The 27067-nt window shown below is 42.6% G+C and overlaps 1 protein-coding gene across 2 annotated transcripts in view; it reads left to right on the forward strand.

Annotated features, from left to right (window-relative positions):
- Positions 1-10086: 10086 nt before the first annotated feature.
- Positions 10087-27067, forward strand: part of arglu1b (arginine and glutamate rich 1b) — a 39249-nt gene continuing 22268 nt past the window's right edge. The window contains exon 1 of one of the 2 annotated variants that reach the window (XR_005944435.1): positions 10087-10637. Coding sequence is in view for 1 of the 2 variants with exons in the window: in XM_041199271.1 (XP_041055205.1) it covers positions 10333-10637 (305 nt within the window). In the remaining variant the exon portion in view is untranslated. The remainder of the gene's footprint in view (positions 10638-27067) is intronic. The other variant, XM_041199271.1, reaches the window with a different exon arrangement.

Genomic DNA, 27067 nt, shown 5'->3' on the forward strand with positions numbered 1-27067 from the left:
TGTTTGCGGCGTGTTGAGCATTGTACCAGTCTGTACTTGTAACATATTTGCATCCGTGAATATTCATTAGGGTAAAACTTTTTTTTTTTAATTATGTCCTACCTTCAAGATAAAGTCAGAGGTGCACAAGAATCGTGTGGCACCTGATTCATGATTGTTTAAAGGTGGCAAGCACCAGCTGGCTTTGTACAGTTATGTTTAAGGTCAATGGTTTTCTTTGTTTAACTCTATGGTACAAGGAAGGGGAGCAGGAAAATGCCAGCTTACATAGATGTTTGAGACTGTCAAGGGTGAGTGTCAGTGGCGAGGGGGATTGTGGAGTGTCGTCTGGGGTATGGAGGAGTGGAAGAGAAATCCAGGGGAGGCCAGAGGGTAGAGTTGAGGGGCATGGAGGAGTGAAGTGGAAGACACCTGGCGCCCTGGGTGTGATAGTCAGGGGGAGGGGTGTGGGGTTTTGGGGGTGGTCAGTCAAGGTAAGAAAATGAGGAGCCTAAAGGGCAGTATCAGTACTGTTCAAATTGTGTGTTCATTTCAGGTTGTTGGCTAGCAGAGTTCTTACAAAGCTTTGAGCTCACCTACAACATTTCAATTATCCCCACTGAGAGTGACCTCGGACAATGTCCTTTAAAGGGAGGGCCAGCTGAGCCTGCAATTCAGCCATGTCCCACATATTGGTGAGTACAACACTGAGCACTAACATGAGCACTCAATAAAGAGTGAACAAAAAAAAAATTGTTTATTCCACAATAAAAGATATTTCCCTAAATCCTCTATAACCATCAATGTGTACCATCCACAAAGCGTGCCAGTAAATTTAGCTTTCTGATTAAGCTAGTCTGAACTAATAACAATCATGCCATGTGAATAAAGTGAAACCAATGTACTGTGAAATATCGACAAACAAAATTTCATTTAGAAAAATACCTGTGCCACCTTTGCGCTCTCAAGTCTTATGTTAATGGCAATGGAATGTTTTAGCCTTGATGCAGAATATCCCTGTTTGACCAGGAGGCTGTTTTATAGCCCAGCCGTTCCTGCTGCCATGTCAGCTGGCAACGGGTCTCACCAATGAAAAACTTCCCCCACCATGCTGGCACTTAGAATTTTAATTGTAATTGTGTGAGAGGGAGAGCATAGTGGTGCACAGTTCCAGTTACAACTACAATAGGGAACGGCACGCTGTTGACAAAATCTTGGCCAATGTTTATGCTCCACATGAGCATGTTCCAACCTCTCTTCATTTAACCCAATCAACAGATCTTTCCATTCCTTCATGCATCTGCTTAAATGCAGCTATGCTATAATATCATAGACTTTGTTTTAATGCTTTCATGGGATGTAGACATCCCTGGCTGGACCAGAATTTACTGTTCATCCCTAGCTGCCCTTGAGAAGGTGGTGGTGAGCCTCCTTCTTGAACTGCTGCAGTCCTTGTGGGTAGGTACACCCACACCGCTGTCAGGGAGGAATTCCAGGATTTTGACTCAGCAACACTGAAGGAATGGCAATTTACTTCAAAGTCAGGATGGTGTGTAACTTGGAGAGGAACTTGTAGGCAGTGGTGCTCCCATGTGCCTGCTCCACTTGTCCTTGTAGGTGATAGCAGTGCAGGTTGGGAGGTTCTCCCAAAGAAGTCTTAGCGATTTGCTGCAGTATATAGAACCATAGAACACTACAGCACAGAAAAACAGGCCATTCGGCCCTTCTAGTCTGTGCCAAAATATAATTCCGTTAGTCCCATTGACCTGCACCTAGTCCATAACCCTCCAGACCTCTCCCATCCATGTATCTATCTAATTTATTCTTAAAACTTAAGAGTGAGCCTGCATTTACCACATCAGATGGTAGCTCGTTCCACACTCTCACCACTCTCTGAGTGAAGAAGTTCCCCCTAATGTTCTCCCTAAACCTTTCCCCTTTCACCCTAAAGCCATGTCCTCTCCTGTTTATTTCTCCTAATCTAAGTGGAAAGAGCCTACTCGCATGTACTCTGTCTATACCCCTCATCATTTTGTAAACTTCTATCATATCTCCCCTCATTCTTCTACGCTCCAAAGAATAAAGTCCTAACCTGTTTAATCTTTCCCTGTAACTCAACTCCTTAAGACCGGGCAACATTCCAGTAAATCTTCTCTGCACTCTCTCAATCTTACTGATATCCTTCCTGTAGTTTGGCGACCAGAACTGCACACAATACTCCAAAGTTGGCCTCACCAATGTCTTATACAACCTCACCATAACATCCCAACTCCTATACTCAATACTTTGATTTATGAAGGCCAGTATGCCAAAAGCTTTCTTTACAACCTTGTCTACCTGTGATGCCACTTTCAGGGAACTATGTATCTGAACTCCCAGATCCCTTTGTTCCTCGGCACTCCTCAGTGCCCTACCATTTACTGCGTATGTCCTACCTTGGTTTGACCTTCCAAAATATAACACCTCATACTTTTCCGCATTAAATTCCATCTGCCATTTTCTGGCCCATTTTTCCAGTTGGTCCAGATCCCTCTGCAAGCTTTGAAAGCCTTCTTCGCTGTCCACAATGCCTCCAATTTTAGTGTCATCAGCAAACTTGCTGATCCAATTCACCACATTATCATCCAAATCATTGATATAGACAACAAACAACAATGGTCCCTGCACAGAGCCCTGAGGCACACCACTAGTCACGGACCTCCAGTCTGAGAAGTAATCATCCACTACCACTCTCTGACTTCTCCCACACAGCCAATTTCGAATCCAGTTTACAACCTCTCCATGGATACCAAGTGTCTGAACCTTCTGAACTAACCTCCCATGTGGGACCTTGTCAAAGGCCTTACTAAAGTCCACAGCCTTTCCTTCATCTACTTTCTTGGTAACCTCCTCGAAATCTCTACAAGGTTTGTTAAACATGACCTACCACGCACAAAGCCATGCTGACTATCCTTAATCAGCCCTTGGCTGTCCAAATAATTATATATCCGATCTCTCAATTCCAATAATTTACCTACTACTGAAGTCAGGCTCACTGACCTGTAATTACCTGGTTTACTTTTGGAGCCTTTTTTAAACAACGGAATAACATGAGCTACCCTCCAATCCTCCGGCAGCTCACCCGTGGCTAAGGACATTTTAAATATTTCTGCCAGGGCCCCTGCAATTTCTACACTAGTCTCCTTCAAGGTCCGAGGGAATATCATGTCAGGCCTGGGGGATTTATTTACCTTTATTCGCTGTAAGGCAACAAGCACCTCCTGCTCTTTAATCTCTATTTGTTCCATGACACTACTGCTTGTTTCCCTTCTTTCTTTGTACACTATGCCAGTTTCCTGAGTAAATACTGATGGAAAAAAACTGTTTAAGATCTTCCCCATCTCATGAGGCACCACACATAGACAATCACTCTGATCTTCAAGGGGACCAATTGTGTCCCTTACTATCCTTTCAATATACTTGTCGAAACCCTTCGGGTTTACCTTCACATTATCTGCCAAAGCAACCTCATGTCTTCTTTTTGCCTTCCTGATTTCCTTTTTTAGTATTTTCTTACATTTCCTATACTCTACAAGTACCTCATTTGCTTCTTGTTTCCCATACCTGCTATACACCTCTCTCTTCTTCTTAACCAGATCGCCAATATCCCTTGAAAACCAAGGTTTCCTATGCCAGTTAACTTTGCCTTTAATCCTGACAGGAACATGCAAACTCTGCACTCTCAAAATTTCGCCTTTGAATGCCTTCCACTTACTGAACACATCCTTGTCGGAAAACAACTTATGCCAATCCACTCTTCCTAGATCCTTTCTCATTTCTACAAAATTGGCCTTTCTCCAATTTAGAATCTCAACTCGAGGACCAGACCTATCCTTATCCATAATTAGCTTAAAACTAATGACATTGTGGTCACTGGACCCAAAATGTTCGCCTACACATACTTCTGTCACCTGACCCGTCTGGTTCCCTAATAGGAGATCAAGTATTGCATCCTCTCTTGTTGGTACCTCTATATATTGATTTAGAAAACTTTCCTGAACACATTTGACAAACTCCAAGCCATCCAGCCCTTTTACAGTATGGGAATCCCAGACCATATGTGGAAAGTTAAAATCTCTTACCATCACAACTTTCTGTTTCTTACATCAGTCTGCTATCTCTCTACAGATTTGCTCCTCCAATTCTTTCTGACTATTAGGCGGTCTATAATACAACCCTATTAGTGTGGTCACACCTTTCCCATTCCTCAGCTCCACCCATATGGCCTCTGTAGACGAGCCCTCTGGGCTGTCCTGCTTACGCACAGCTGTGATATTTTCCCTGACTAGTAATGCCACTCCTCCCCCTTTCATCCCTCCCCCTCTATCACGTCTGAAACAACGGAACTCCGGAACATTGAGCTGCCAGTCCTACCTCACCTGCAACCAAGTCTCACTAATAGCAATAATGTCGTAATCCCACGTGCCAATCCACGCCCTAAGCTCATCGGCCTTTCCGACAATACTCCTTGCATTGAAATAGATGCACCTGAAAACATTTTTATCACGTACGGACCCTTGATTTCTGTCTATACATGCATTCCTCACTTGACCTTTATCCTCCTCCACCTCACTATCTGCTCTAACACTCTGGTTCCCCTCCCCCTGCAAATCTACTTTAAACGCCCCGGAGCAGCACTAGCAAACCTACCCGCCAGGATGTTAGTCCCCCTCCAGTTCAGGTGCAAACCATCCTGTCGGAACAGGTCCCAATTGTCAAGAAACATGAAGCCCTCCCTCCTACACCATCTCCTTAGCCACGCATTTAGCTGCATTATCCTCCTTTTTCTAGCCTCACTAGCACGTGGTACGGGTAGCACTCCTGAGATCGTAACCCTGGAGGCCCTGTCCTTCAACTTAACACCTAACTCCCTAAACTCTCTTTGCAGGACCTCCTCCTCCTTCCTATTCAAGTCATTGGTCCCTACATGGACCACGACATCTGGCTGCTCACCCTCCCTCCTGAGAACTCGATCTGAGATATCGCGGACCCTGGCACCAGGGAGGCAACAGACCATCCGGGATTCTCAATGTCTCCCAGAGAACCTCCTATCTGTCCCCCTAACTATCGAATCCCCTATCACTACTGCTCTCCTCTTTTCCCTCCCTCCTTTCTGAGCTGAGGGTCCAGCCTCGGTGCCAGAGATGCGACCACTATAACTTGTCCCTGGTAGGTCGCCCCCACCAACAGTCCAACAGTATACAAAACGGTATTCCTATTGTTGATGGGAACGGCCACAGGGGTTCTCTGCTCTTTCTGTCTACTCCCCTTCCGTCTCCTGACATTCACCCAGCTGCCTGCCTCCTGACTTTTAGGGGTGACTGTCTCCCTGAAACTCCTGTCTTTAACTGCCTCTGCCTCACGTATGATCCGAAGTTCATCCAGCTCCAGCTCCAGTTCCCTAACTCGGCTTCTCAGGAGCTGCAGCTGGATGGACCTTTTGCAGGTGTAGTCATCAGGGACAATTATGCTGTCCATGACTTCCCACATGCTGCATTCGGAGCACTCGACTGCCCCAACTGCTGCCTCCATTACCTACTCCTAATTTACTTAAAGGACTTTACCCGGACCTACCCCGCCGGGAGCAAGCTCGTCCTCAGCCTCTGCTCGCCAAAGCCTCTCGAGTCAAAGCCTCAAAGCTCCACTCCTTCACTGGGCCATTCACACGCTGGCCGCTCCTCTTCAGCTTCCCCTCCTTTTATTTTCAATCTCCACGCTCTTTTTCAACTGACCTGCCTTCAAGATCTGCGCTCTTTTTCAAATGTTGAGTGCAAGAGTCCTTCTCCTCGATTCCCTCCTGAGTCATGGTGACTGCGCTGACTTCTCCCAGAATGCTTCAGTCACTTTTCACCAGCGCCCTCTGTTGTATCTTGTGAAGGGTATTTACTGCAGCCACAGGCAGCAGTGGTGGAGGGAGTGAATGCTTAAGATGGTGGATGGCATGCCAGTCAAGCAGGCTGCTTTGTCCTGGATGGTGTCAATCTTCTTGAGTATTGTTGGAGTTACACTGATCCAGGCAAGTGTAGAGTATTCCATCACACTCCTGACTTGCGCCTGGTAGATGGGGGAATGTCTTTGGACCTGTACTTGCAACCACAATATGTATGTAGCTGGTCCAGTTAAGTTTCTGGCCTATGGTGATGCTCAGGATGTTGATGGTTGAGGATTCAACAACAACATCTACGTGCACTTATACTGCATCTTTAACATAAAGCACCTTGAGATACTTTATTGCAGGAGCATCATGGAGCAAAATTTAACATTGAGCCTCAAAGGGAGTTATCAGGTCTGATGTCAAAAAGGTTTATCAAAGGGGTGGATTTTAAGGAACATCTTAAAGGAGCAAAAAGAGGAAGGGAGCTGGTGAGTTATGGGAGGGAATTCCAGAGCTTAGGACCTAGGCAGCTGAAGCCAATGGCAGAGTGATTAAAATCAGGAATGCTCAAGAAGCCAGAATCGGTGAACCTGAAGTCTGAGGGGGCAGGGGAGGGGATTGCAGGCGTAAAAGATATTTGAAAACAAGGATGAGATTTTTAAAATTAAGGCATTGCTTTACTAGGAGCCAATGCAGGTCAGTGAGCACAGGGGAGATAGGTGAGCGGTATTTGGTGTGAGTTAGGACATGGGTGGCAGGGTTTTGAATGACCTCATGTTTGCAAAATGCAAGACAATTAGGAGTGCATTGGTATAATCAAGTCTAGAAGTGACAAAGGCATGAAGAAGGGTTACAGTAGCAGATAAGGTGAAGCAAAGTCAAAGCCATGAGGTTTTATTTTAGTCTTTCATGGGGCGCGGGTGTCACTGGTGAGGCTAGCATTTATTGCCCAACCCTAACTGCCCTTGAGGAGGTGGTGGTGAGCCACTTCCTTGAATCACTGCAGTTCATGTGTTGTAAGAACACCCACAGTGCACTGAGAAACGGAGGGAATTCCAGGATTTTGACCCAGCAACAGTGAAGGAACAGCAATATAATTCCAAGTCAGGGTGATGCATGACTCAGAGGGGAACTTGTGGTGTTCCTATGTATATGCTGCCCTTGTCCTTCTAGGTGGTAGGGATTACGGATTTGGAAAATGCTATTAAAAAAAGTTGACAGGTTACTGCAGTGCATCTTATATATGGTATACACACTGCTGCCACTGTGAATCAGTGGTGGAGAGAATGAATGTTTAAGGTGGTGGATGGGGTGTCAATCAAGCAGCTGCTTTGTCCTGGATGGCGTCGAGCTTCTTGAGTGTTGTTGGAACTGCATTCACCCTGGCAGGTGGAGAGTATTCCATCACACTCCTGTCTTGTGTCTTGGTGGACAGGGTTTGGGGAGTCAGGGGATGATTACTTGCCGCAGGATTCCCAGCCACTGACCTCCTTTTGCAGCCAGCGTTTAGATGGCTGATCCAGTTACAGAGGTGGAAACGGTGGTCTTATTGATTGTGCACATTAAGGCTGGAAGCTCTTCACAGGGTTAAGTATAACATCAAGGCAATGTGGTTCAGCCTCAGACAATTGCCAGGTAGAGGGATGGAGCCAGTGGTGAAGGAAGGGTGATTGTGATGGGGATCAAAGACAATGGTCCAGTTCTTCCAGTGTCATTAGCGAAGAACATTTAGATATTCGCTGCTATTGAGGGCTGCAATGGAATTGGAAGTTCCAGGGAGCCAACTTACACTAGAACCCTGAACTTCCGGTTTGCGAGAAATGGCTCCACAGGAGCCCCTGATGATAGACCCCGCCAAAACCCACACCACCACCACCAACCCCATCACCCCCCACACCCCCGCCCCCCCCCCCCCAACCATGCCAAAACTTCTCAACATGTAAACTTCAGCTGTTTTCCTGGTACTTAATTAGCTTTTACCCTGATTTGTTTAGCACTGTTCCTAGCAGACTTGGAGCTGGCAGAAGTAGCCCACAAAATTCAGAGTATTTTCACACTCCTGTCTCCCCAGTGCTGCTAAACCCGCAGCTGCAACACTGGCTCAGCCCCCATCTGTCACCCACCACATGCACCTTGGGCTCACCACCCCTACACCTGTCACCCACCACATGCACCCACAGCTTACCCCCCCCCCTCCGTATCCACACCCTGGCTAACACCCTACCACTGGCTCACCCACAAACTGACACCCCTCCTCAATCCCCCACTAACACCCTCCAGCTCAGCCACACACCCCCCGGCACCCCTCTCTTTGGCATCCCTGACTCCTTACTTCTGCTGATGGAGCCATTGCAAGGCTAAGCAGTGACAGGGGTTGAGATGGCTGATGACTTGAGGGGAGTGAGCAGCACAGGGGATGCCAGGATGGGGTGTGGGGTGAGCAGCAGCAGCAGGATTTGGGAATTGGGGTAGTGAGCAGCATGGTGGGAAGGGGTTGGTGAATAGTACTAGGAATGCGGTGGTGGGGGAGGGGGGATCTATGATTTTAAAAATTGATTAAAAATCAACTTTTAAAGACTTAAGAACACTGAACTGAAAACAGACATCAAAGGATGTGAGGAGTTGCAAATGGAAGTTAACATTATGAACTTAACATCACCAAATTTCCCAACGTTTGATCTTATAATTGGGGAAAGATCATTGATAACACACCTGATGATAGTTTGGCCTAGTGCACTGCCCTGAGGAAAGCCTACAATGATATCCTGGGGCTGAAATGATTGGCCTGAAGTAAGGAGTGTGAATGGAATACTCTTCACTTCAACACTCCAGAAGCTCAACACCATCCAAAACAAAGCAGCCCACTTGACTGGCACCCCAACTACCCCCTTAAACATTCATGTCCTCTGCTGATACATGGCTGTGATGTGTACCATTTACAAGATGCACCACAGTAACTTGCCTAGGCATCTTCTGCAGTACCTCTCAAACCCACAAATTCTACCATCTAGAAGGACAAGGGCAGCAGACGCATGGTAACATCACCTCTTGCAAGTTCCACTCCAACTCATGCATCACCCTGAATTGGAAATATTTTGCCACTCCTCCATTGTCCCGGGGTCAAAATCATGTAGCTCCCTACCTAACAGTGCTATGGGAGTACCTAAACAACATGAACTGCAACAGTTCAAGGAGGTAGTTCACCAGCAGTTTTTGAAGGGCAGTTAGGAATACATAATAAATGCTGACCTTGTCAGCAGCATCACATCCTGTGAAAGAATGAACAAAAATAATGTTCTAGGTATGACAACAACCAATGGAGAGTTTTTTTTGATCCCCATCAACTTCATTTTCACAAGGGCCCTTGATTCCATATTTGGTCAAATGCTGCCTTGATGTCAACGGCATTTACACTCACCTCATCTCTGGAATTCAGTTATTTTGTCCACATTTGTACCAAGTTTGCAATGAGGTCTGAAGCTGTGAAACTGGCAAAACATTGTTGAGCAGGTTATTGGTGAATAAGTGCTGTTAGACAGCAGTGTCAACAACTCCTTCCATTACTTCAAAGATGGGGTTGGCCTAAATAGCCAAGTGGTTATGGTACTGGGCTTGTAATCCCAAGATCAAGAGTTCAAGTCTCACAATGGCAAACTATGAAACAATGTAACTTCATCTGAAACAGATGGAAACAGGTTTGTACTCGAAAGATTTACTCCATTGATAATCTAGACTGATCGTATGGTAATTGGTCAAATTGGATTGGTCCCGCTTTCTGTGGACAGGACAGGGCAATTTTCCACTTTGTCGGGTTGTTGTTTTAGAAGAGGTAGCAAAAAGGAAAATTTAGGCCCCGATGCCAGGTAGTTCGTCACATGCAGGACGATCGATCCATGTTTGAACTTCGAGGTAGAGAAGCAGAGGTGACGAGATTAGATGCTGCAGTTGGAAAGCAATTTTTGCGAGGTGGATAATCTGTAGAACAGCTTGCCACCCTCAGTTTTTCAAATTTTGAAATGAACATACTTGACCTCAGCTAATACCCATGTGTGTGTTTTTCTGATCTCTCTTTTGCTCTGTTCAACCATGGTCGTTCCTTATGCCCTCATCAATTGTTGAAGAGGAGCCTCCTTGAGCCGAAGTAGTTCGGCAATGTCCGGAGGAGCGCGAGGCGCGGTGCACTGTGGGTGCAGGTGTCGAGCTCCTTTCCCATATTTACCCGAGCCGCCATTTTGTTGCTGTTTCCGCCGCGTCTCCGGGGCCTCGGGGAATCTGCGAGTTGGAAGCCACCGCGGGAAGCTCGAGTTGGCGGACGGGCTCCTTCCTCCGTTACCAGTAGTCAGGGTGGTGCCGTCCCGGGCCCCGACTCCTCTCTTCTCCAACCACCTCCCCCACACCCCCCCTCCTGTTCCCGGGATCGGGGGGCTGCGCCGGCAGCGATGGGCAGGTCTCGGAGTCGCAGCTCGTCCCGCTCCAAACACGCCAAGAGCAGCAAGCACGGCAAGCGGCGGACTCGCTCCCACTCGCGGGACAAGGAGAGGCCGCGCAAACGCTCCAAGTCCCGGGAGAAGAAGAGTCGCCGGCACGCGGCCAACCGGGAGTCGCGCTCCCGCTCCCGCTGCCGAACCACCCCGGAGCGCATCGACATCTTCGGCCGCAACCTGAGTAAGAGGAGCAGCCTGGATGAGAAACAGAAGCGGGAGGAGGAGGAGAAGAAAGCAGAGCTGGAGAGGCAACGCAAGATGTGAGTGGGGACAGGAGACAGAGCCGGGGCCTCGCCTTGTTAACACGCCGCGGCCTAGTCCGAAAGGAGGAGAGGATGGTTCTCCTTCCATAGGCTTTGGCCTCGATTTTAAATAATCCTGGGCTCGGAAAGGAGGGATTCTCGATAACTTCCTGACTGGAAAGGGGCCAGTATTTAAGTAGCGATGGTGGGGGGCGGGGGGGCAAGGAATGACACAGGCGGACTAATGCGGTGAATTTGGAGGTGGCCTAGGGCTCCGGATGATTGTGATGCTTTCTGTTTAGTTACTAATCTAAAATGGCAGCCTGGGCCATATCCCTCTTTATTAAAGAACAACATTCGCAGTCTATAGTTCTTGCCTTTTGACAAAAGTCTGACTCCACCTGTGTTGGAGAAAGCATTTATACATAGAACAGGAATAGTGCCATGCAACATCTTGCTGATTGTAGTTTACCTCCTCAGCTATTTCTGGTAATCAGTTGCAGATTATCACTGGCTAACCTTGCAGCGATTACATGAAAACCATTAACCCTTAGGTAAAGATTTTAACATACTCTACCAACTCTGTAAGTTATTAGGAGAGGTTTTCAGAGTGTCATTGTTAGTGAAAGATTATTTTGCACTGGTTGATGACAACATGATGAGAAGTTCAGGAAAATTGGATTGGAATGGACTCCATCAATTGAAAAGCTAACATGGGCATGTTATGGCTGAAAGGGCACTATGATTCCATGAGTGTTCTGGCACTTGTATTGAGTGACACTTCACAAATTACATACAAAAATGCTTTCTATTAAAATATAACCCTATGTATGCCTACTGCTCGAGTTGCAGTCTGCAGGCAATTCCAGTTTTATATCTAGGATCTTGATGTACACGCTGTCCTTTTGCAGGTTTGTGTGCACACTTCTATTTTAGGGAATAGGCCTATATCCCTTAGAGTCTAGAAGAATGAAGGGTGATCTCACTGAAATATATAAAATTCTTAAGAGCTTGATGGGGTGTGTGCTGGAATGTGCAGCCTTGAATGTGTGGTGGAGGTAGATTCAATCAAGACACTCGAGGAAATTGGATTATTATCAAAAAGGAAGAACATGCAGGGCTACAGAGAGAAGGCAAGGGATACATCATGGTAGGAATACATCATAGAGCAGCAGGAGGGATCTCATGAACAAGATGTGCTTGGAGTGCAGAACTGAGAACATAAGCAATGGGAGAAGTGTTAGGCAAATCAGTCCTTCAAGCCTGCTCCATGACTCAATGAAATACCTCAAATCGTACTTGGTGTATTGCTCGTTAGCGAGCCGGTGCAGACATGACAGGCCAAATGGCCGCCTCCTATGCTATAACAATTCTGAGATGTTGGGAGGATTTTCCCCTGGTTGAGGAACCTCTAACATTGGGGCACAGTCTCAGGATAAGAGATTAATCATTTCGGATTGAGATGAGAAATTTCTTCATTCAAAGGATTGTGAATCTCTACCCTATAGTATCCTTGAATATATTGAAGACCTATTGATAGATTTTTGGACATTAAGGAAGTCAAGGCAAATAGAGACAGCGTGCGAAGTTCGATTTGAGGTATATCATTGAGTCATGGAGCAGGATTGAAGGACTGAGTTGCCTACTACTTCTCCCATTGCTTATGTTCTCAGTTCTGCACTCCAAGCACATCTTGTTCATGAGATCCCCCCCTGCTGCTCAATGATGTATTCCTACCAAACTGTTGACCACTTAATTTCTTTTCCTGGCTTCAATGTTAACTGCTTTCCCCAGGTACTGATCCACTCCTCTTCAGATCTGCTATCGTCATCTCTCTCCTCAAAAAGCTGACCCCTGATACGCTGCCCTTTCAAACTACCACCCATCTCTATCCTCCCTTACTTCTCAAATACTTCAAATTTGTGGCCATCTTTCCAGGAACATGTTTGAATTACTCCAATCGCCTTTCCATCCCTGCCACAGTAATAAAGCAGCTCTTATTAAAGCCACAAATGACATCCAATGTGACTTTCACTGTGGTATATTATCCCTTCTTGATCTGTTTGCAGCCTTTGACATAGTTCACCAAACTTCCAATGCCTTTGTTATCCAGTTGATTAGGGCTGCACTCATCTGGTCCCATTATTCTCTATTCCATCATAGCCAAAGAATCATCTACAATTGCTTCTCTTCACACTCCACATCATTATCCCTGGAGTCCTCCAAAGTTTTATCCTTGGCCCCCTCGCATTTCTCATCTACATGCTGCCCCTTGGTGATATCATTGAAAATCACTCACGTTCCAAATGTACACTGACAAATCCCTCTTCCTCACCCCTCCCACTGTCTCTAAATTGTCAGACTGCTTTCCTGACATCCAGTACTGGTTAAGCAGAAATTTCCTGCGGTGAAATATTGGGTCTCTGTCACAAACTTCGTACCCTGGCCACCAACTCTATCTCTCTCCCTGGCAACTGTCTAAGGCTGAACCAGGCTATTTGCAACATTAATGTCACTTATGACTCAGAGTTAAGCTTTTGGCCACAACATGCCTGCTATCTCCAAGACTGCTGACTCCCACCTCCATAACATTCCCAGACGCCACCCTGCTTCAGCTCATCTGCTGAAACACTTATCCTTGCCTTTGTTACCTTTTGGATTTAATTATTCCCATGCATTCCTGACTGGCCTTCCACCCTCCATAAACTTGAGATTATTCAAAACTCAGCCTCTCGCATCCTAACTTGCACCAGCTCCTAATCAACCCTTACTCCTGAACTAGCTGACCAGTATTGGCCTCTGGCCTGACAGTGCCTCATTTTTAACATTCTCATCATTGTTTTCAGATCACTCCATGACCTGACAACTTCTTGTATCAAACTTCTCCAGTCCTAAACAACCCTTAGAGATTTCTGTGCTCCTTCAGTTTTGGGCTTTTACACATCCCCCTCAATCACTCCACCTTTTGCAGCTGTGCTTTCAGCTGCCTCAGCCTTCAATTTCAGAATTCCCTCCCTGAAGCTTTCCATGCCTTTCTCATCCAACATAGTCTCTCAGACCAAGCTTCTGATCATCTGTCCTAACATATAGGTCCCTGTTAAGTTACATTTAATGACGCTGCTAAGCACCTTGAGATCTTTTACTACATTAAAGGTGCTTTATGAATGCAAATTTTTATGTGCACATCCGCTGTTCATTTTTTGCTTTAAAAAAGTAGTGTTTAATGTAAAATTAGCTGTTTAATCTCAGCAAATCTGCCAGCTGTGTACTGAATTTGTGTTGTGTGTGCATTACAAATGCTGGCAGTCTGGACTGTAAGCAAAGCAGTGTTAAGAAAACGTGGGGTTGGGGGGAGTGTGCAGTGGTATGGTAATAACTCATAATTGCTAAATTTGACGTGTATACTTATTTCCAGGAGCTGCTTTTAAGCTGAGCAGCTGGAAGTTTTGTTGTATTGGAAGGCATCCCCACCACCCTGAGCCCATGCTATTGTACACAACCCTTCTCCTTCACTCCACCCTGTATTTGAAAAATCCACTGAACCCATTTTTCCATCTAGTAGTATCTACTGCCAATCAACCTGTTCTCTCATACTTTTTTCAAAAATGAGTCCATTGGTAAACAAAAATGAGACACAAACTGAGGAAGTGGTAACAACAAAGGGAAGCTTACAGAGAGGAAAATTGGAGGGAGATGACAGGCGATACAGAGACCACAATAATAATACACGTCGAGAATCCTTTATCCCCAAATCCCCAAACCGAATGCATCCAAAAACTGCACTTTTTTTTTTAACCTCGTTGACCTTTAGCGTGAGAAGTCTAGTTGTTTGTTTGCGCTGTTTACCTTGCAATTTTTGTGGTGAGCATATCAAAAACTTATTACACGTACCCTGTATTTATAGTTCAGTGATAAGTCTTTTCTAGCCATTTTATTTACTTTCGACTATAGCTAGCCTAGGCTTAGGCTATTGTAATGTAAGTTTATATTTAGTATCTGAAATCCTAAATGCAATCAGCCCCAAGGATTTCTGATAAAGGATACTCAACCTGTAACATGTGAAAGTCATCAAGCGAAAGAGGTTGGTAGGCAACAGACTAAGAATTAGAGAGTGAGGGAAAAAAAGTAGAGACAACTAGACATACTTTTGTTTTGTTTGAATAGCAGTATGGGAGATGTACAGTTATGATTAATAGAAGAGAGTAATTTCAAGACTGTAAATCCCATCATGGGGTAAAAATGTTGGCTTCACGTAAGAATTTAAGCATGGACTGAGGAAAAACTGTGTTTGGTTCTTAAAGACCAGTCTTTTCAGATTGTGTTATCTACACACTTCTCCATAAACGGTCCCTAATCCTCCAGGGGTATTCAAGCAAAATTCTGTAACACCCCCTTACACTTTTAAATCTAATGTGATATCCTGCACAGTCAACAACTCTTCCCTGTAGTACAGGCCCATTGCAATTGAAGTGTGGCTGTTAATTTTATTCACTTGCCTAAGAATCAATAAGCAGGATTGATTTTTTTTTCTACAATTCAAGTAGCTCCTGTAAAACTAATTGGACACTAGAGCACCGTGCAACGCTATTCCTATCTTAAGATATCTATAGATTGTGTATCAGTCCTCTTTGAGTTACGGGGGAATCAGGGTTGGAGGGGGCGTGGTGTGGAGTTCTGGAATTGTTCTCCAAGTAGTCAAACAATTTGCTCAACCCAGGAGTGATACTGATGATTGTGTGAACTAAGCTGTTTTCATTTCCTTTCAGAAGTGTATGGGTCAAATAGATGAAAATAGAAGCAAATTACGAGAACTAATTTGGAAACAAAGGAAGATACTGTCCATGCAAATGCTTTGAGTACCAATCTGTCAAAAGTGTTCGTGTATGACTGCAAGTGCGAGCCCTCTGTTTAGATTAAGACAAACCTGTTCAACTCCCCTTTACCTAGCATTACAGTTCCCCTTGTCCCATGTCTAATTAACCAAGGAATGGAAAAGCAAAGAAATAATGTATCAACAGCCTACCACATACCTCTTTCTCCTCCATTTTGCCTATAATGCTACTGATGGTGTCACCAGCCATAATCTGGTGCTCCCTTCCCATGCTTAGCCCCTCAACTCCGTTTATTTTACAATAAACTTTGAACTACATCCCCTGCAGTGTTAATTTGACATTTCCTGTATAATTTATCACTCTTCTCCGAAGTTGCTGATCAATGCTGAATTACCAATGCTATTGTGCTGTATATTCTCGTAGGCTAAAATCCACCACATTCTGTGCACTTATAACCCCATTGCTTCTCACCTCATCATCTCCTTCCCAACCACCTTAATTATGCAATAATAAACAAGATGTGCATTATTCAAGATATTTTCATTCTGTTTTTTAGTATGAGATGAAACATGCAGCTTTATGAAATTTTATCTTAAGTAAAGCAAGATGAATTTAATAAGTGATAATGGGGAAGCAAAGTACTGTGGTCGTTGGAAATTTAAAATAAAAACAAAAGTGCTGGTAGTATTCGGCAGGTCTGGCAGTATCTATGGAGACAGAAACAGACATAATGTTTCAGGTCTGTGATTTTTCATCAGAACTCCATCTTATTTGTGTGGTTGCTTTCTCTTTTTGTCTTTATTTGAGTATAATCAATCAAAATAGTAAGATAACCAGAACACATGTCTACATAGAAACAAGGATCTATTCTCCAAAAATCAAAATGATCTATCAGGAGATGACCTGAAATTAGCAAACCTGGATTTCTACAATAAGTAGCTTTGTGAAAGTGCCTCAGTCTCTTCAAAAGTTATATTGTTATCGTACAGTAATTTAACAGCCCAGTCTTAAATAATTTCTGATGTTAGAGACTTTGGTTGTTGAATCATACACCAGAGTTAGGAAGCACATATGGCAATAAAGAGGTTCATATTGCTTGTGAGCATATTTCAAACTTCCAATTTTTTTGTCATCTTTTACACACCCAGTAAATATAAATATGCTATATATTAAATGAAGAGCTGTATTATATTTGAACAATATTTAACTCCCTCCATTTTCTTCCCTTATGCTTCCTTCCCCTTATGAAGGTGCAACTTTTGCTGGAGAGCAGCAACTATGTATTTTGGTGGCTAATGTACCAAATCATAAAAATGACCAAACCCTCCTTAGAAAAGGGATTACTGAACAATGGTCAGGGCTGAAAATCTTTCTTCCTCCACTGGAAGTTTGAGAGCATTGTAACTAATCTCATTGCTACCTTGGCTGAATGGTAAATTTGGGATCTTATTGGTCTGTTAAACTAGGTGTGGTTTCACGGGGTGTGTTTATCTACTGAACTGTGTGAATGTTCTCAAATATCTCTTTATAAAATGCTACTAAAAACCTCAGTAAATTGTTTCAGGAGATTGAGTTCACAGAAATAGATTTCAGAATGAGAATAATACTGAAAGCAATTCAGGATCAATGTAGAGGGAATCCACCATCAACAGAGTTTTATATCATTCATTTATATCAAAATCAGGAGTTTTGATGAACTCGTTGTCCCGTTCCTTTGCATCATTTTCACATCCATGTCTGTGCTGGATAAGTCCCTCAGTACAACAATCCAGTGAGGAAGGGATTCCTTATCATTCAAACTAGCTCAAGGCTTATTGGTGCTTCGCTCCAGACAGTTCTATGCAGGCCTTGAGCCTGATGGAGTAATTGTCCTCATGGTTTTAGACATTGTAGTCTGTAAATGGTGTATTAAGAATCCTCTAGCTATCTAGCTGTCTTCATTGATCTGAAGACAAAAGTAAGTGGTTCCAAGTACTACATAGCTGGCCTTTGTTTATGATAGAAGCTTCCCAGTAGGATAGTATCCATTTCCTAGGACTTGTGGCATTGGGCACAGCCTCTTTTTTAATGGGGAGATGGAACTTTGAACAGTTCAACTCCTGGCAGCAAATCAGTGAACAGACATTGCCACCCGAATGTAAATGCATGATTTGTTGTTATGGGCCACGAGGTTCTTTTCTGAATGCCTTGCTGGTCTGATGTTAGCAGCACTGAAGCCACATCCCTTAACAGCAGGATTCAAGAGCATTTTACACCTCTAAGTTTGAGAAAATAACAATTTTCTGGCGCTTGTATCTATCACGAGTCTGGTGTTTTCTTTCCCTCTTGTGCTTGTTGTTTTGTATAGATGGTATCCCAAAATACGAGACTTCTGCAGCTCTTTAAGCTACATAGTGCAAATAATTCTCTCCTTCAATATAAATGAAAAAATAATCATTTATAAATGAAAATTCTCACTCACTGATGATGAATAACAAAGCTATTAGGAACTATGGTGTCAATTCCTGAGAAAGGTTCCAATGGGAAAAAATAGCTCCTCTGGGCTGAAATACAGATATCAGCCCAGCATCCTATTGAGATGGCCAGCAAACTTGTTTGATTTATTCGCACAACCCCATCAGCAGATCATCCATTACGAGGGTAAGCAGTTGCCTCAGCTTATGTAGCATTATATAGAAATTATAATACAAAAATAGACCATGCAGCCATATGACTGTGTTATTAGAACAAGCACAAGTACTAATCCCACAGGCCTGCGCTGTTCGCATATCCTTTAATTTCCTTTTTCTTTTAAACCCATTTCCCATTTAACCTTAAAATGTTGACATGGTTTCTCCTTCAATCAATCAAGTCAATACATTCCACAGCTTCACCCTCCGCATTAAAAAAAGTTTCTTCATCTCTCAGTCTTGAATTTTAATTTTGTTGTGTCTCAACTTGATTGTTTCAGGTGCTTTCCTGGCTGACCTCTGCCTTCTACCATATGTGGGCCTGTGCTCATCACTCTGCTTGTATCAGTACTAAGTTGCAGTTACCCGTCTGGCTCGCTAACCTATAGTCACTCTTGATCTGGCAGTACATCAGTTTTAAAATTCTCATCCTTGTTTTTCAAATCCCTCCTTGGCCTTGCCTGTCCATATCTCTGCGACTTTGTCCAGCTTGTCAGCCCTCCAAGATATCTGCATTTCTCTAAACCTGGCCTATTTTAATCACTTCACCATTTGGTGACTGTGCCTTCAATTGCCGAAACTCTAATTTTGGAATTCCCTCTCAACCTCTACTTATCTCCCCTCTTTTAAGATACTCCTTAAAACCCCTCTCCTCGACCACAGTTTTGGACATCTGACCTAGTGTTTCCTTATTTTGCTCATTGTCAACTTTTTTTTTGGTCACACGATGGGATGTTTTACCATGTTAAATGTGACTTATAAATGAAAGTTGTCCTTAAATGTCTTACACTTAATCTTATATCTAAATCCCCTCCTTCAAGATTCCTCAGACACTGGAACGGTTTCTGTCTTTTTTTCCTGTTCCTTTTGTAATTTTATTTGATGTTAAACTTATATCAAAATACCCTGTGTTGCATGAAGAAACAATCCCAGTTTTCTACTTAGTCTTTTTATTGCCTCATGGCAGGCAGTATCCAAGTAAAACCGCACTGCACTCCCACTTCACTATTCTTTCGAGCTTTGTGTTCCAACTTTGTCTTACTAATGTTTTATATAGATTCACCATTATGTATTGACTATTATATTCCACATTTCTTGCCATAAAACCCAGTATTCCATTAGTTTCTTTATGGCCTTATTTACTTGAGGTGTTCCTTTAATGTCTTGTGAACATAAACCCTCAAATTCCTTGGCCTTTCTGCATGGCTTAATCATCTCCAATTAAAAACAGTGATACTACTTTGATTACCAAAATATCCCACCCCATCATTTTGCCCACTCCCCATTTGTGTTGAGTGAGAGCAATCATTAAGAGATTGAGTTTGTACATTGAAGTGCTGCTCTGAATACTGGATGAAATTGGAAAACAAACTTAATTAGAGCCATTGATTTAACACCGCCACATGGAATATGTGCCAGAACTACTGCATTTTAGATTTTCTTACTTATGTGGTTGTGCTATTGGTTTGGAAAATGGACCAGTTTTTCTTTCAGGCACATCTTTGTGCTGAGGACCCACCTACCTTTTCGGGTGAGCGTAAAAGATCCCATGGCACTGTTTGAAGAAAATAATTTTCCCAGTATACCTACCAATAATTACCCCTTAACCAATATCACCAAAACAGATTCTGATCATTTGTTGCATTGCTATTTGTGGGACTTAACTTCTGCAAATTAGTTGCCATGTTTGTCTGAAATGGTAACATAAGTAATAGGAGCAGGAGTAAGCCATATAGCCGCTTGTGCTTGCTCTGCCATTCAATACGATTGTGGCTGACCATCTGTCTGAACTCCGCTTTGCCACCTGCTCCTCCTTTGATTTCCTGAGAAACCAAAACGGCCGCCCATCACAGCTTTGAATGTACTCCTTGATGGAGCATCCACATCCCTGTGAGGTAGAAATTTTCAAAGATTCACAACCTTCTGAGTGAAGAAATTTGTCCTCATCTCAGTCCTAAATGATCGACCCCTTATTCTGAGACTTGCCCTTGGCTCCTAGATTCCCCAGCCTGGGGGGAAAAACCTCCTCAGTGCCTACCCTGTCAGACTCCTTCAGAATCTTGTATGTTTCAATACAATCACCTCTTGTTCTTAATTAGTATTCACTACAAACCCACAGCTACCTTGACTACATTTCCTCACACCCTGCTTCCTGTGAGGACTCCAATCCATTCTCCTAGTTCCTCTGTGTGTCTCACATCTGTTGTGATGATGCTACTTCCTCACCGCTTCTGATATGTCTTCCTTTTTCCTCAACTGAGGGTTCCCAGCCACCTGGTTGACAGGGCACTCCACTATGTCTGATCATTTCACGCACTTCTGTTCTCACCTCAAGCCCTCTCCGTCAGCACCATAAAGACTCATGGTCCTCACCTTCCACCCCACCAGGCTCCATATTCAGTGAATCATCCTCCACCGTTTTCGTCAGCTCCAGTGTGATGCCATCACCAAACACATCTTCTCCTGTCTGTCCCTTTCAGCATTCTGAAGGGACCGTTCCCTCTGTGACACCCTGGTCCACTTCTCAAGTCACTCCTAACATCCACTCCCTTTGATACGGCATTTATCCATGAAAGCACAGGAGATATAATACCTGTGCTTTCAACTCCTCCCTTCTCACCATCCAAGGCCCCAAACACCCCTCCTAATGGAACAGTGATTTACTTGTACTTCTTGTAAAAAGCAGCGCCTCTTTCACCCTCTGCACCAAATTCTCACTTGCACCAAAATCCTGACACACTGTTTACGACACACTCTGTTTCTGAAAACACTGCAGTAGCAAAATCACATTGGTCCAACTGTAACTGCACACCAATTGGCTGTAACCTGCTTTGGGACATTTTGAGGTCGTGAACAGCACTATATAAATGCAAGTTCAATTTTCGGACTGATATTGTTTTATTTGATGGGATTTCCTCTTTTCTAAGGTACTTTTCACTTGTTTTGATCTTCCTTTTTTGCTGTAAATTGGACAGCTGTAACAGATGCTTCACTGGTAATATAGCCAAGGTCAAAAACCCATTATGTAAATGTGTCAGACACAAAGATTGCCATACATTGAGATTTTGGGTTTATACACTTGATGCAGCAATGCCTCAGAATAAAGTAAAATTGAAAACAAAAAAAATAGTAAGTTGTACACTGTGGTGTTGCTTCATTTTCCAATGATTTTTCAGCTTTGTTCCAAAGTGTAATACCTTAGACTTACTTATATTGAAAACTATTTGCCATTTATCAATGTCGTCTTTCCAGGATGGATGTATAAATGGCAAATAGTTTTCAGCTCTGGCATATAATTCCAGTGTGTACGTAGTTTTGATCTTGTTTAATATTAAAAATAACTCCCAGATATGCAAAGTGTGCCTTGGTGTGAAAGATTAGTTGAAATACAATTTATTTTTCCTATTGTATTTGTGCTTTAGGATAATATAAATATTGCATGCTCCCATTCCTCAATTTCCTGATGCACTCCCAGAACCGGAAAGCTTTGTTTATTACTAGTGAGGTTTCTGACTTGTACTATCTTTAATTAACATAACTTCATAAACTAGCAGAAAGTACATCATAAAATACTTGTTTATTTACTCAATTTTCAAGTTCATAAACAGTTGTGTTATGTGTGTATAGCATATAAGCTATTCAGAGGAGATTTTTTTTAAAAAAAACAATATGTAACCGAAGGAGGTAATTGAGTTCCAAAACAAAATGAGAATTCTGAAACAAAATTTGGAACTGGATTCAATCATTTGTAGCATGGAACCAGCTGTTGTAGGGTTAATTTAAACTTGGCTACATAAAATACAGGACTGGGAGTTAAATATTGCAGGTTATAACACATTCCAAAAGGATAGTGAAGGAAGAAGAGGGGATAAAGATGCTGCACTAATTAGAGATAACGTATTGGCAGTGGAAAAAAAAAGAGGGCGGAACTAATATGATAGAAACAGAAGCCACAAAGATTAGGATAAAGGATAAGAATGGATTATTCATGCTGATGAGGGCAATCTACAAACCACTGATCTGTAGAATAGTGTCATAGTGGTGTAAGAAGAAATATGTAAGTAAATTTTTGAGAAGAACAAAGGACATAGAATAATCATGGGAGATTTTAAACACCTGCAAATAAACTGGCAATAAGAAATAGAGAATGGAGTTTTGATGGTGTGTTCAAGTTGCCATTCCTAACCTGTATTTAAGAAGCCCAACTGCAGAGGAATCACTGCAGATCCAATAATGTGAAATGAAAAGTGCTGTTAAGAGAAATAAAGGTAGGGGAACATCCAGACACTAGTGATTGCGTCATTAGGTTTAAAATAAAAGTTATTAAGAGGTTAGAAAAGTCTAAAAAAAAAAGGCAAAGAGGAACTATGAAATTAAAGGAATATAAGTAACAAAGCATAAGACGGGCACATAAATAGCTAAAGGAAGCCAGTGTTAGGCCACAAAGAAATGCAGAAGGTAACGCATAAGGACAGTAAAATGACAGAAATAAAGTCAACGTGGATTTTAAAAGGGAACATCATTCTTGACCAACTTTATTGAATTATTTGACGTAGTAATAATGGAGAAGGATAATGCAATCGATGCATTATACTTAGATTTTCAAAAGGCCTTTGGTAAGGTACTGCACAATAGACTCATGGCTAAGGTAAGCTCATGAGTCGTGACAGATAGAATGGATAGCAAGCTGACTACAAAACTTAGAGTAGGGGATAAAGCTAGTTACTCAGACTGACAAGGTGAGAAGTGATCCATTGGGATTGGTACTGGGACCCATTGTTATACACTCTTTAAATGTGCGATTTAATCAGTATTATAATTTAAAAATTGGTGGGTGACACCAAGTAGGGGATATTGCTACTAATGAGGAAGCCTACAAAATAAAAGATGACATTGATAAATTTACAGGATGGATGTATAAATGGCAAATAGTTTTCAATATAAGTAAGTCTAATGTAGCACAAAGCTGCTGAAAAATTGGAAAATATGAGTAAATAGGGTAATGGGGCAAAGAGGATATAGCATAATACACATTCACAAATCATTAAAAGTTGCAGTGCAAGTTAACAAGGTTATAAAAATGCAATCAAAGCACTGGCGTTCATTCCTAGAGAGATAGAGTTGAAAAGCAAGGAAGTTTTATTAAAGCTATTTTGAACCTTGGATAGATTCATACACTTACTGTGTATCTCCTGTGTACAGTTTCGATTGTCATATTACAAAAAGAGTATAGAGGTGCTGGAGAATGTTCAAAAATGTGCAAGGGCGATGTCAGAACTGAGAGGTTATACATATCAGGAAAGACAGGTGGGGCATTTTTTTCTCCAGAATAAAAAGGCTAAGTGACCTCTTGGAATACAGTATAATTAGGAATTGATTTGCTAGGATAACTGTAGAGATGTCTCCACTTGATGGAGTCCAAAACTAGGGGCATTAATATAAGATGGTCACTAATGAATTCAGATAGTCACCAATAAATAATTCAGGAAAAACTTCTTTCCCTAGAGAGTGGTTAAAATGTGAAACCTACCACCACATTGAAAATTTGAGGTGAATAGCATAGATGCCTTGTTGGATAAGCGCATGAGAAAGAATTTGACATTGAATTTACCCACTCTGAGTTACGCTTCCTTCTTCGCCTTTTATTTCACAGTCCTTCAATCCGATTGGTTCAGGAGATAAACAGTTGCCTGTCCTGTTCTCTGGAGTCCTAAATGTCCTGTTTCCCTCACTGCATTGTTCTCAGTTTACACTTTCAGTAACTTGCCACACAAGAAATATAAAAACTTAAGTGTGCAGGACAAGTCCAACAGCAGATACCGTTGGATGCCCTGTTCCAGCAAAATTTGGTCCAATTCATTTTGGAAGTCTTTTGAAATGTAGTTGCTTTGCAATCTAATTCACACTGCTTATTTCTTCCATGATTCTGAAACATTCTGTCTTCAGGAGATCTGCTCATTTTCTGTAATCAATTTATCAAGTTGACCAAAATAGTTGGCACAGCATTAGTGATAGTAATATGCTAGTTTGAGTTGTAAGCTAAACTATTGATCTGTTAAGTTTTCATAACCATGGTTTTAGTAGGAGTGTCAAAATATGTATCTGATTTCCCCGTATACACTTCCTGGCATGATCTAAGAATGTAAGAAATAGAAGCAGGAGTAGGTCATTCAGCCCCTTAAGCCTGACCCACCATTCAGTAAGATCATGGCTGATCTGCCCCAGGCCTCAACTCCTCTTTCATGCCAGCTCATAGCCCTCAGCTCCACAATATTTCAAAAATCCATCTACCTCCTCTTTAAATACTTTCAGTGATCTAGCCTTCACAATTCTCTGGGGTAGAGAATTCCAGACATTCACTACCCTCAGAGAAGAAATTCCTTCGCATCTCAGTTTTAAGTGAGTGCCCCCTTATTCTGTAACTATGTTCCCAAGTTTGAGATTCCCCCACTAGTGGAAACTTCTTCTCAACATCTACGCTGTCAAGCCTCCTCAGAATCTTGTACGTTTCAATAAGATCACCCCTCATTCTTTTAAACTCTAAACTCTAATGAATGAAGGCGTAACTTGTTTGGCCGTTCTTGATAAGTTAACTCCTTCATCCCAAGAATCAGCCTAGTGAATCTCTTTTGAATTGCCTCTAATGCCAGTGTATCCTTTTGTAAATACAGGGACCAAAACTGTACACAGTACTCCAGGTGCAGCCTTACCAACACCCTGTACATTTATAACAAGATTTCCCTATTTTTAAACTCCAATCCTCAAGCAATACAGGCCAAAATTCCATTTGCCTTCTTAATTACTTGCTGCATCTGCATGCTAACTTTTTGTGTTTCATGCACAAGAACACCCAGATCCCTCTGTGCTGCACTTTTTTGGAGTCTCTCTCTATTTAAATAATAGTCTGCCTTTTGATTCTTCCTACCAAAGTGCATAACCTCACACTTTCCTACATTCAACTCCACCTGCCAAGTTTTTGCCCACTCACTCAGCCTATCTATATTCCCTTCCAGATTCCTTATGTCCTCATCACAACATGCCTTCCCACCTATTTTTGTATCCTCAGCAAATTCGGATACATTACACTCTGCCCAGTCCTCCAAGTCATTAATAAAGATCGTAAATAATTGAGGCCCTAGAACTGATCCTGATGGCACTCCACTAGTCAGGTCTTTCCAACCTGAAAAAGACCTATTAATCCCAACTCTCTTGTCTGCTGTGTGTTAACCAATCTTCATTCCATGCTAATACATTACCCCCAATACAATGAGCTCCTATCTTGTGCAAAAACCTTTTGGCACATTATCGAATGCATTCTGGAAATCTGAATGCACTACATCTACCGGTTCCCCTTTATCAACTCTGCTTGTTGTATCCTCAAAGAACCCTAGCAAATTTGTCAGACATGATCTCCCTTTCACAAAACCATGTTGACTCTGATTGCATTAAGCTTTTCTAAATGTCCTGCTATTTCTTCCTTAATAATGGACTCTACTATTTTCCTACCGACAGATGTTAGGCTGACTGGCCTTTAGTTTCCTGTTTTTTGCCTCCCTCCCTTCTTGAACAGGGGCATCACATTAGCAGTTTTCCAATCGCTGGGACCCTTCTGGAATCCAGTGAGTTCTAGAACATTTTGAACAATGCCTCCACTATCTCTGCAGCCACTTCCTTTAAAAACCTGTACTGTACATTTCCTTGAGCGTGCAGGCAGGTTGTTTCTTGTACCAATACAATTTTGAGTCCGTATTTTTCTGTCATGTGATTCTGTACTCTTCTTGAATTTAAAACTTTTCCTAGTTCCAGGCAAAAATTTGTATGGAATACTAACAGAAGCTTTGTGGAGAGAAAAGAGGGAGTTGTTATCCAGATGTTAAACTCACCAGCCAAAGCACCTCACCTCTTTAAAAGGCTCTGCTGCTTTTAGAGTTTGTGGGTTGAGAAACTTTGCTACAAATCTACCATAATAAGTCATGTTTATCCCACCCCACTACATGTGTAGTCTTACCAGTGAATGCTAATGCCTCAGAAGCCAGGCTGTTGACAACCCATTGTGTATTGGCCAAAACCCAGAATTCAGGAAGCATGAAACCATGACTTGCAGCCATGTAGTTTGAAATAAAGTGGTTTAGCCCCAATCTTAAAACTGCTTCTGAGGTTATATTATTGCATGCTAATATTTTGTTCATAAGTTGAAGCACAATAAGGAAAATATAAGTTGTACTTATGTAAAACTGTTTACCTTCTCAGGATGTCCTACAGTGCTTCAGAACCATGAATCACTTGGAGGTGTTATCTCTGTTGATATGTACGTAATGCAGCATCCTATTTGTGCAGAGTAGTTCCAGCAAACAGTTATGAGCTCGAATGATTATCTTAAACTGGTTGTTCATGCAATTATTAGCACATTCAAGATTGTTCAGCAAGTGCTGCCCAATTGTAGAATTACATCTAGTAGTAGGCATTTTGTTTTGGGTTTTGCAAGTGCAGGCTGGTGAGTATGGTGCCTATTACAAACAACTGAAGGAATATGCTGTATGATTTGATCAGACGGTCGCTGAGACATACAGCCTACGTACTTGGCATAGCACCGACACTGAAATTCATGTAAACAGTTGTCTAATTGTGTGGTAGGCAGAAAGTCTTTTTGGATTGACAGCAGCATCCTGTTAGTGAACGTAAGAACAAGAAGCAGAAGTAGGCCATTCAGCCCCATAAGCCTGCTCCGCCATTTAATAAGATCATGGCTAATCTGATAGTAACCTGAAATCTGCATCCCATCTACCGCCAATCATCTATCACCCTCTTGCTTACCAAGAATCTACCTCTGCCTTAAAAATATTGAAAGGCTCTGCTTCCACCACCTGAAAAGGAAGAGAGCTTCAAAGACTCCAGACCCCCTGAGTGAAATAATTTTGCCTCGTCTGTTTTAAATGGCGTCCCCTTA

This window comes from Carcharodon carcharias, chromosome 11, assembly GCF_017639515.1.
Source record: "Carcharodon carcharias isolate sCarCar2 chromosome 11, sCarCar2.pri, whole genome shotgun sequence".
NCBI lineage: Eukaryota > Metazoa > Chordata > Chondrichthyes > Lamniformes > Lamnidae > Carcharodon > Carcharodon carcharias.